Consider the following 11,711-nt stretch of genomic DNA (forward strand, 5'->3'; position numbering starts at 1 on the left):
TTAGGATTAGGATTAGGGTTACGGTTTTAGGGTCAGAGTTGGGTTAGAGTTAACCTAGAAGGGACAGGCCCCTTATTTTTTGGTTAAGGCTGTTGGTAAGTTTTCCTAAGTTACTCCAATCCAGATCCCCAATGCAAACCTTCAGATCAACCTTCTCCTATGCAGATCTCTAATGCAACATTAAAAAAAAGAGTCAATGAGTGGAAATAACCAATAAACTGATTCCTTATCGGATTTCCCAATCAAATTGCCAGCAAACCATTTTCAGACAAACCAATAAAGCACTTGATCACTTAATAATCCTAGCTTAATCCTGGGCAGCGCCGGGCTATACTGCTAGTGGACATTAAATGATGATGATAACGATGTTTGATTGTCTGGCTGACAGGTGGTAAAGATCCATATAGTGACTTGTTTGATATATGGTCAGCATAAGAGATGTTAAAAGCCTTGTGCAGAAGTTGGTGTATGTACTGTCTAGTGATAGTCATTGAGCCTGCAACTACATGATAACACACACACATCCAGAATAAAGGCTGGCTTGAGATAAATTTTTCTGATATTGAATACATTAATATCTTCCAACACAAAGAAAACCTGGGAAACATTCCAACCAAAAAACTTTCACCGAATGCAAGCCCAACAACCTTGATGTAATTGTTTGGGGAAAAAATAATCTTATATTCCACCATATAGAGTAAATGATCATATCTTTTTTACATACATCAGCAAGTCAAATGGAGCTGTTTTCTGTTTACCAGGGGTTGTAAGTTCCAACAATCATTACCACATGAAGTCAAGTTGTTACACAATATATAGTAAGTAAAGGACTGTTGACAAGGGAGTGTCGAGTAAGTTGATACAGTAGTTAAGACCATATTGCTAAGCTCATTACTACCATAACCTTTTTGATACCAACTTGCTCAAGACCACCTTTCAACCTAACATACTAACTCTGTTTTTAAAGTTAACTAAATTTAAATTTCATGCTTTTTCTAAGTATCACTTTAATGTTAAACCTATATCATTTTAAAGTAATTAGGAATTAAGGTAAGACAGAGTGTGTAAATAAAAACAAATTAATACAGAATCAGGCATGTAGGAGGATTAACAGACACTGTATACTAGAGGATACATGTTTATGCATATACTGGTTTTTAGAATAGGTAAACCATATTCCTGCATGTTGAAAATAGGCCTAAAAAGATTGGTATAGGAAGAGCATCTGTCCAACTCATGCCAGAAAGGAAAAACAGATGTGATGCTGATATATGTTGGAGAATGAATAGATTTGCCATGTACTGGAGAATTAAATCCAACATGTTAGAGGATTAGTCGATATGTTAGAGGATTAGTAAATATGTTGGAAGGTCAGTACATGTGTTGGAGGGTTAGTAGATCTGTTGGAGAGGTTAACAAACCTGCTAGGGGGGTAGTAGCTATGCTGGAGGTTTAGTAGGTATACTGGATGGTTATTAGATATAATAGAGGGTTAGTAGATATGTTGGAGGGTTGATAGATATATGGGGTAATGTGGGGTGGGGGTAATACTGATATTGGATCAGTAGTTATGCTAGAGGGTTAATAGATAAGTTAGATGATTAGTAGACATGTTGGAAAGTTAGTAAACATGTTGGAGGGTTAACAGATATGTTGAAGGTTAGTTGATGTGTTAGAGGATTAGTAGATATGTTGGAATGTTAGCAGATCTGTGTGGGTTATCAGATCTGTTGGAAGATTACCAGATTTGTAGGAGGGTTACCAAATATGTTGGAGAATTATTAAATATATGTTAAGGTTAGAGGATTGAAAAAGAATAGATGGAATCAAATTGGTAGAGCTGCTAAAGTTTTGCAGGACTTTTTTCCAGTTCAAATTCTGCTAAGGTCAACTTATTTTAATCAATCCTATCAGAATTGATTAAAATAAAGTACAGGTCTGGGGTAGTGGATTTGTACAATTGTTAGAGTATCTTGGGAAACACCTTGTAGTATTTGTTTTGTCTCTTTGTGCTCTGAGTTCTTGAGTGGTAGACTTAAATCCATCACTCTATCTAACACCATCAGCTTCTCCTTGGATGCTTTTAGCACTCTGTCACAAACATTCAGGCAAGATCTCTGATTTCAGAATAACTTACCTGCTCCAGCTAATCTGCCATCAAAATGTCTAATCCTTTGTTTCGGTATCATGGCTCATGTGCTTCAATGATCTTGGGAGTTATACCAGTGGAGTGAAAGCTCCTGGTAGGGCCTCCCTGGACAGATTAAACAAAAGAAACCAGACTAATATGGACCACCTCTTGCCAGAGGTAATAAATGGGTTTGCATAAAGTCAATACCTCTAACTAGAAAAAAGCAAAGTTACAGAAGCATCAATGACAATTCAAAACCAACACAACCTAGGAAAGGAAGGCATTCCTTCAAGGATACATGTGATGTGGTGCAGCAAAATCCAAAAGGAAGCTGCAAGGAAAAAGCAGGGATGCAACTGAAGACAATCTAAAGTCAAGAACAGTGAAGAAAAGTAGTTGATGGTCGATGCTCCATAGGGTGCAAAGGGCTTAATTCATATAAAACACTACCAACCAGTCTTGCAAGTCCTGAAAAAATAAAGGGTCACAAGCATTGTCTTTCCCTCTTGGAGTAAAAGATAAAAAAACTGACAAATGGCTTACCTACGTTCTAGAATCTCTGGATCAGTAATCCTTGTGTTAGTCATATGGGTGTGGATTCCACTGCGACCATTCCAGCCTGGACCCTAAACAATATAATCAATGTAATATGAACGAAGAATTTCATTAAGCAGCTTTTGTTGTTGGGCAGTTGAATGATTAAGCAGTTAGTTTAATGCTACTCTATGTTGCTTCACAAACAAACAGGGCAGTCAAGAGCTAATGAGGAAGCATCATAAGCTAACAAGGGAGCACTAGAAGATAACAAGAAACCTCTAAATGGTTGCTTGACCTGCTAGAAAAGCTTTGATTGCAGAGTCTATGTCTCCTCCATTCACACAAGCACACATTGGTGAAAAGCCAAATACACTTCATTTACATTATTTACATTTGACGGATATTTGTCCTCATCTTGTTTGTTGTTAACACAACGTTTCGGCTGATATACCCTCCAGCCTTCGTCAGGTGTCTTGGGGAAATTTCGAAGCTAGGTTCTCATTCCTAACGATGTTACTATTATTATATTATTATTATTATCTTTATTATTAATCAGGTCGCTGCCGTGAATCGAACTCGGAATCTTGGGGTTAGTAGCCCACGCTCTTAACCACTACGCCATATGCCAGTGGTTAAGAGCGTAGTGGTTAAGAGTGTGGGCTACTAACCCCAAGATTCCGAGTTCGATTCACGGCAGCGACCTGATTAATAATAAAAATAATAATAATAATATAATAATAGTAACATCGTTAGGAATGAGAACCCAGGTTCGAAATTTCCCCAAGACACCTGACGAAGAATGGAGGGTATATCAGCCGAAACGTTGTGTTAACAACAAACAAGATGAGGACAAATATCCGTCAAATGTAAATAATGTAAATAATTCCTCATCTCTTAAATATAGAACTGTACACTTCGTTTATTCACTAATCCCGCCTTTATTCCAAGAACAAGCCACTCCAGAACTTTAGATTATGTATCTAAAGATATTGAGAACCTCTTAATAAAATTGGAAGCAATACTTCTAGAAATGTTATGGTCATATATACCTACATATAATAATTAAATTTTTTGTGAAACTAATTCTTAATTTTTTGAAATTATACCTCAACTCCATTTTTTTTTTTTGAAGTTGCTAACAAACTGCCACTTAAAATTTTTACTTTTTTCTCTAGTCAAGAATAAAATAAAATTTTATGAGAATGAAGTTCAATACATCACCACTCCCTCCCTGAATTGCATAGTTATGTTCAATAATATCTAAAAACATTTTCCTTAAATGCTTGTTGCCAGTTAGCACTCAATCAAAGCCAATCAAGCATTCCAGTTGTGATCATTCCATCTTCTTGTAAATTGATTTGATGACTACATTAGCCAATGGGTCCTTTCTCTTTTTTCTAGATGGTAGGGTGTGGTTTAAGGATGACTTGGTTACAATTTTTAGAGGCTCCTCACACAATATTGGCACTGCCTTCACTCCAGGTCAGCTCTGATGGATCAGATCTATGATCGAAGATGTTCCAGCCATAATTATCCCAGATTTTTTCTTTTTCCAGACAGTGCATCTATGGCAACATTACCAAACATATTCTACTCCATTTAAAATGGTGTGGTTGAGGGAGATTTGGCTGCTATTTAGAGCAAGTTCAAAAGGTACATTTAGTTACACTCAATGTTTTAGTAAATGTTCATGACATAATTATCTATCTTTATCACTATTCATTTGTTACTAACTTAATTACCAACAAATCTATAAAAACTACCATATATTTGATTGCCTGCCTGCTGGAATATTGGAAAAATTTATTCTGCTTGTCAGGGTTGATCATGTATTTACATAAGAAAGACCCTCTTAAGAATGCAGGGTTGATCAAATTTTTTTTTTGTTTTTTTAAGGTAGACCAGCAGTAGCCCATGTAACAGTTTCTCACTCTCTATGCCACCAATATAATCAAAGTGAAAGGTAAAGGCCAGTACAGTTTGGCACCAGTATTGTCACATGTGAACACAGATCAAATACTGCAAAATATTTTGTCCATTTAACAATTCTACTAACACACTATCTGGAACAAGTGCATTATTTTACTGACCAAGGAAGATGAAAGGAAAAGTTATCTCAGTGGAATTTGAACTCAGAAGTTGTAATGAATACTGCAAAGAATTTTGTCTAATAATTCTGCCGATGATAGTAGATATAGAAAAAATATAATATAATTTCTAGATAATTTCTTGTAACACATGCCGAGAAACATATCTATACAAGAAGCCTCAAGTCAACTGCAAGACAGTCTTGTATTTACAATCCTGTAACTTGAATTCACAAAAATAAGTAATTAACATATGTGGTAACTATTCTTGCTTAAGAAATATGCAAGAGGATAAGTGACTGGAGAGAGTGGAAGAAAACAAGGAATAATAAAAGATTGGCAGGTGTGATGACATTTTCAATCACCAAGGAAAAAGAACTTATTCATCAAGTTTTTGCAATTAGTAAACCTACCTTTATTATCATTAACAATACTTCTATTTAATTTACTCTTCTGTCCCACAAAACAGCATAAGTAATCAAGTATGAGGGTGCCTTTATGAGGTAACTCTATCAACAAAAAATGGCAGCCAAATATCTTTTAAATTATACCTTACTATCTTAAAAAATATGAGAACATATTGGATAATGTAGTACTAGAGATACTATGTATGATTAAAAGAAAAAAGATTTACATGGTCACAGCTGGAATGTGTTGAAACCGAGCCGAGTAGAGGCTAAACAGCATAAATATAAAAAAAAATAGTTGGTCAAGCAAAATAATATTTTCCCATAACTGGATGTGTTTTCATGGAAAACTAGAAATGGAAAACCTCACTTGTATGATGATGATGATGCCCATTTACAACCATCATGTGATGTCTAGAAAAGGGTACACACACAAACATATATAATGAGTTTCTTTAAGTTTCAGTCCACCAAACTCACTCACAAGACTGGTTGGCTTAGGGCTATAATAAAATACTTGTGTCCAAGGTGTCACACAGAGGGACTGAACCTAAAATCATATGGTTGGGAAGCAAACTTCTTAACCACACAGCTATGTTTGTACCTAAAAAATGTTAAAAATATTAACAGAGCAGAAAAAGTGGAACAAAATGAGTAAAGAACAAGGCAAAACAATCTTGAGATTTTAAATTACTTACAGCCCCAGCACCTCCAGCAATTGTTTCATAGTAACCAATGTCTTGGTCTCCAAACGTTATGTTGTTCATACAACCCTTGAAAGAATGAAAAAAATTTAATAAAAATATATGGATTGGCAACGAGTACAGTGAAAAATTCCGGGTACAGGTAGGGGTTCACCAAGGTTCAGTCCTCAGCCCCCTCCTATTTATCTTAGTCCTCCAGGCAATAACACAGGAATTCAAGACGGGATGCCCCTGGGAGCTCCTCTATGCTGATGACCTTGCCCTAATTGCTGACTCACTAACAGAACTAGATGAGAAGTTTCAGGTGTGGAAGCAAGGACTAGAATCGAAGAGCCTTAGAGTCAACCTAGCTAAAACCAAAGTCCTAATAAGTAGGAAGGTAGAAAAATCACAAACCCCTTCAGGTAGATGGCCCTGCTCGATCTGTAGAAAAGGCGTAGGTAGAAACTCTATAAGATGTACCCAGTGTAAGCTATGGACACATAAGAGGTGCAGCAATATCAAAGGAAGGCTAACTAGCAAGATAGTTTTTGTATGTAGCAGATGCTCAGGAGCAATAAACACTGAAAATGTGCAGAAAACAACCTTTGCTACACTCCAGGGAGAAAAACTAGAAGTAGTTGATAGCTTCCGCTACCTAGGTGACCAAATTTGTAGCGGTGAAGGGTGCACTGAAAGTGTAACTGCTAGAATAAGAATAACCTGGGCAAAGTTTAGAGAGCTCTTACCTCTGCTGGTGACAAAGGGCCTCTCACTCAGAGTAAAAGGCAGACTGTATGACGCATGTGTACGAACAGCGATGCTACATGGCAGTGAAACATGGACCGTGACTGCTGAGGACATGCGTAAGCTCGCAAGAAATGAAGCCAGTATGCTTTGATGGATGTGTAATGTCAGTGTGCATACTCAACAGAGTGAAAGTACCTTGAGAGAAAAGTTAGACATAAGAAGCATCAGATGTGGTGTGCAGGAGAGAGGATTGCGCTGGTATGGACATGTGGCAAGAATGGATGAAGATAGCTGTGTGAAAAGTGCCACACCCTAGCAGTTGAGGGAACCTGTGGAAGAGGTTGAGCCAGGAAAACCTGGGATAAGGTGGTGAAGCATGACCTTTGAACTTTAGGCCTCACCGAGGCAATGACCAGTGATCGGGACCTTTGGAAATATGCAGTATGTGAGAAGACCCGGCAAGGCAAGTGAGAGCATAATCTGTGACTTCTGCCAGTTCACTTATTCGTATCTTTACTTCACTGGATACTAAAAACTCTGCTTGCGAAGACCTGTTGAGGCAAGTGAATTTGCAATTTTGCAATTTGAAATTTGAAATCGAAATCGAAATCGAACCGAATCCGACAACTGGCACCCATGCCAACCTCTCCTTCATTGGATACTAAACTCTACTTGCGAAGACCTGTTGGGGCAAGTGAAATCGAAATTGTAATTAAACCATACTCAATGACTGGCACCTGCGCCAGTGGAGCACTAACAGCAGTGTCCAAGCGTGTTCAATGCCAGAGCAGCTGTCTGGCTTCCGTGCTAGTGGCCCATAAATAGCACCATTTGAGTGGAATCGTTACCAGTGTTGCCTTCTAGCACTTGTGCTGGTAGCACGTTAGAAAATCATTCGAGCGAGGTCATTGCCAGTGCCGCTGGACTGGCTTAAAAACACCATTTTGAGCGTAGCCGTTGCCAGTACCGTGTGACTGGCCCTTGTGCCGGTGGCACGTGAAAGCACCCACTTCACTCTCGGAGTGGTTAACGTTGGGAAGGGCATCCAGCTGTAGAAACTCTGCCAGATCAGATTGGAGCCTTGTGCAGCCTGCTGGCTTGCCAGTCCTCAGTCAAATCATCCAACCCATGCTAGCATGGAAAGCGGACATTAAACGAGGATGATGATGATGATGAAATGGATTCTGTCTTAAGTGGTATGTTAAGTCTTTTCATAACAAATGAAGCAAAGTTGTTTTGTTGTGTAACTGCATACAAACGTTTATAAACAGCACCAATATTTACAAGTGGAGAAACAATAGTATACTGCAGTGTACAAACAGTACAAATACCAGTCATGCAGTAGATGACTGGCATGAAACAACAATGTAGCAATAACAGCATCTGACAGTGTAAAAACTGCAGTAGATGAGTGTAGAAACACACACATGGCAGCTACACTACACTATAAAGACAAGAACTACAAATTTAATACAATACATATAATGATTGCAGTTACCTGAGAAGCAGCGCATATTTGAAAAGCTTTTAGGATGACATCTACAATTCTCTGGGAGGTGAGGACATTACCACCAACAACTGCAGCTGTTTCTGATGGGTCAAGAATACTACCTTTGGGTATGATTGTCTTCACTGGTACCAGGCAGCCCTGTAATGGTATTAAACAATTTGTAAAATATCACATGGGTTATAAGATAACACATCAGTTATGATAGCTTATCACATTGATGAGCAGGCAAACCATCTATCTAGGTAAAGATAGAAAGACATATAGATAAGCAGACATCCTGAGAAACAGAAACTGACAAACACATTATGAATAAAAACTAGTGAGAAAATTAGCATTATTATGCATTGGCAAAAATCACTTCTTGAATTCAGATAAGCTTGTAATAGAAATGGAAGTACTGATGACTGAGTAAGGTCATATGTTAGAAAACAGAACTATATACTCAGTGCTCCTATAAAGATTAAAAACATAATTTTCTATAATGAAGGGCTTTGCCTATAATGGTATATACAAACTTAACAGAATTTACAAACTGAGAGAAAGAGGGAGAGGGGTGAGAGAGAGAAATGGAAAGATTGAAAGTTAAACAGAGAGCTATATAGATAACTAGATGATTAGAATGACTGACAAATATTTTATTTGTAGTCTACAATGAGTGGATAGAAAACACACTTGGGCTTGATATATAAAATATGAAATATACATACATACATACATATGCACATCTAATATATAGGGATATATATAGAGAAACAAAAACTGAAAATATTCAGAAGATGAACATTTGTGTATAAGAATATAGATATTCATATATTTACAGAACAAATTTACATGGAGTACAAAAAATACAAAAAACTAAGAGGTGACGGCATGGTATTTTAGGTCTCACAGTTGTTTCTGGAATTACCTAATAGTTGTAATTACCTTGTAGTTGAAGTGTTGGGAGATGGAGTTTGCAAAAGGTCAATGATATGCAACCAGCGGTGAATGCATATAAACATTATCTTAAAGCTGGCTCCTGTCTTCTGAGTGGAAAGTTGGGCATCTGTAAGCGTGTGTGTGTGTGTACATTTCGTTTTTGGATGTGGTTTGCAAGATTCTTTATGTGAGTTTGTGTGTTGAAACATATTTTATTGTGTCTGGGGAGAGTCATTCTCCTTTAGTGCCTTATTATTTAACACACACACACTGGTAAAGTTTCCACTCATTTACTTATTTATTTCTCTTAAAATTTTCATTGCGTCTTGCAACCTTTTCAATAATCGTTGACTCTGTCCATTATCTGAGCTGCGTTTTTGTTTGTTTGTGCACATGTGTGTGGGTCAGTGTTTGTGCGCATACACATGTATGTATGTATGCATGTGTGAATGTATGTGTGTGTGCATATGTATATATGTATGTGTGTACATTTGTATGTATTCTGCATATTCATGTGTTTGTGTTTATATGTGTGTATGTGTTTGCATATGTGTGTATCTCTGTCTCTTTGTGTGTGCATGTCTGAGTGCGTGTGTGTGTGTATGGGTTTTGTAACTATGTACTGTGTCTGTATGTATGGAAGTGTATCTCCATATGTGTGGATGTGTGTCTCCTTATGTGAAGTGAAGTGTGTGTGTATATGGTCATGTGTTTCAATCTTCATTTGCATATGTGTGTGCTTGTCTCTTCATATTACCTATGTACCTACCCATTTGTATGTCTATCTTTTTACATTGATATCCATTTGCCTACAGACGTGTGTGCACACACACACACACACACACACACACACAAACATACATACATCTACATAACAGCCAACTTAATATTCTACCTGTATATAAATATAAACTGTGGATATGGCTGTATGATTACTTTGTATCTATATTTACTATTTAGTACTGGGGATGTTTCATTAATGAGGACATACTCTTGTATTTGTCTGAGGGTTGGGTCCTTTGGGTGCTTGGATAAAATGCAGATGTCAAGTTGACCCAGGCTGTCTTCATGTTGGTTCTTGGCATGTTATTAGAGTATGGAGGACTGATTTTTGTTGTCATATTGTCTCAAATGTTCATTTAGATTTTCTGCAATGCTCCTAGATGTCTCCCCATGTATGTCATGCTCACATCTTTCTAGCACCCCTGTATACTCGAACCCTATCTTTCTGATCATATCCAGAGAATTGCATACAGTGCATGAAGTTCTGTACATGTTTTTTTCATTTCATAGGATTTGCATAGTGAATTGTCCTCCCTACGGACAAGTCAATAGACAGCCCACAGAACTATGTCCAGACCATGAGAGAAGTTGCACCACAAGAACATGAAAGAGTGGAAAAACCCCTCAATGCACACATGGGACATACTCAAACCTAAGAAACGGACTGCACACAATTTCCAAGCATCCAACAATGATGTTCCTACACTATATGGCTTACACAAAGACGATAAACCCCATATATTTCTTCCTTGTTGTTTGTCTCTGTTGTTGGAGCATCTTCCATAAGAACAAACTCACTTGAAGCCACATCTGTAGAAGTACATCAGCATAATACCATAAAACCATATCTCTGGAAGAAACTCCTGAACCAAAGGAAACATGCATACCGGAAGAGCATTCGATGCAACAATATAGCAAACACCTACCAGAACTGGCGAAGCAAAGACAGACCAATCCTGCCCAGAAAATTTCTTATTAAAGAAATAAGGAATGAATCGCTAGAAGAGACAAATATACGTGCGAATTTAGCTCTATGTCGATTGGAAACAGAAATTGCTCTTCTACAATTACGAAAAGTGAGACACGAAGAAAAAGTGAAGAATATTGACGCAATTATGTTTGCTGAAATTGCTGAGCAAAGCAACAATCAATATCATGAAAAACTGCAAAAACTATGGAAAGAAGACACAAAGCGGGAAGAAGAGAAATCCATAAAAATGTGGGAAAAACAACAAGAGTGGTTCACTAACTATGAAAAAAAAAACTATGGAGATAAATCCATTATGAAAACGAAACTGCAACAACAAAGAAATACGAAGAAATCGAAAACAAATATAGACACTAACCCTAGAAGAATCAAAATGAGATACCGAACCTCTAATTACCCCAAAATATACGTGGAAATGACCTCCATCTCACCCGAAGTACAGACTAAAAAACCATATCCAACAATACATAACACTGCAATTAACCAACAAATGAAATACAGAAGACAGCCATCAACCCATACGTCCAAACACCATAGATGGATAAATGAAAAGGAAAACAGACCTGAAAGACAAATAACATACAGACAACCACCAACTCGTAATAACATGTACCCCAGATGGATGAATACATGGGAAGAAGAACAAATAAAATACAGACAACACAGATACTATAATAGGAACAATAATCATGACAACTCAAGAAACACAAGATTTACAACCAAAATTCCCATATATCCTGAATGGGGAAGAAAAAAGCGTGAAAGATGGGAGGAAAAAACTAAACTTTTAACCAACGGAATTGGTATAAAAGACACGAACCATCCTCTTACCTACATGGAAATCAGAACACCCAGACAAGACAACGAAGACGTGGAAACACAATTCCTTTTTTAGGGAGGAAATACCAAAACCACGC

General features: G+C 37.4%; 1 protein-coding gene across 2 annotated transcripts in view; it reads right to left on the reverse strand.

The window, feature by feature from the left end:
* The window catches only part of LOC106867745 (5-oxoprolinase), a 255,283-nt gene that overhangs the window by 25,041 nt on the left and 218,531 nt on the right, over positions 1 to 11,711 (reverse strand). The window contains exons 29-31 of one of the 2 annotated variants that reach the window (XR_008266373.1): positions 8,094 to 8,243; positions 5,861 to 5,935; positions 2,679 to 2,757 (exon numbers count right to left, since the gene is read on the reverse strand). Coding sequence is in view for 1 of the 2 variants with exons in the window: in XM_052975150.1 (XP_052831110.1) it covers positions 2,675 to 2,757; positions 5,861 to 5,935; positions 8,094 to 8,243 (308 nt within the window). In the remaining variant the exon portion in view is untranslated. Of the gene's footprint in view, positions 1 to 2,674; positions 2,758 to 5,860; positions 5,936 to 8,093; positions 8,244 to 11,711 lie in introns of both variants that reach the window. The other variant, XM_052975150.1, reaches the window with a different exon arrangement.

Source organism: Octopus bimaculoides, chromosome 20, assembly GCF_001194135.2.
Source record: "Octopus bimaculoides isolate UCB-OBI-ISO-001 chromosome 20, ASM119413v2, whole genome shotgun sequence".
Lineage (NCBI taxonomy): Eukaryota > Metazoa > Mollusca > Cephalopoda > Octopoda > Octopodidae > Octopus > Octopus bimaculoides.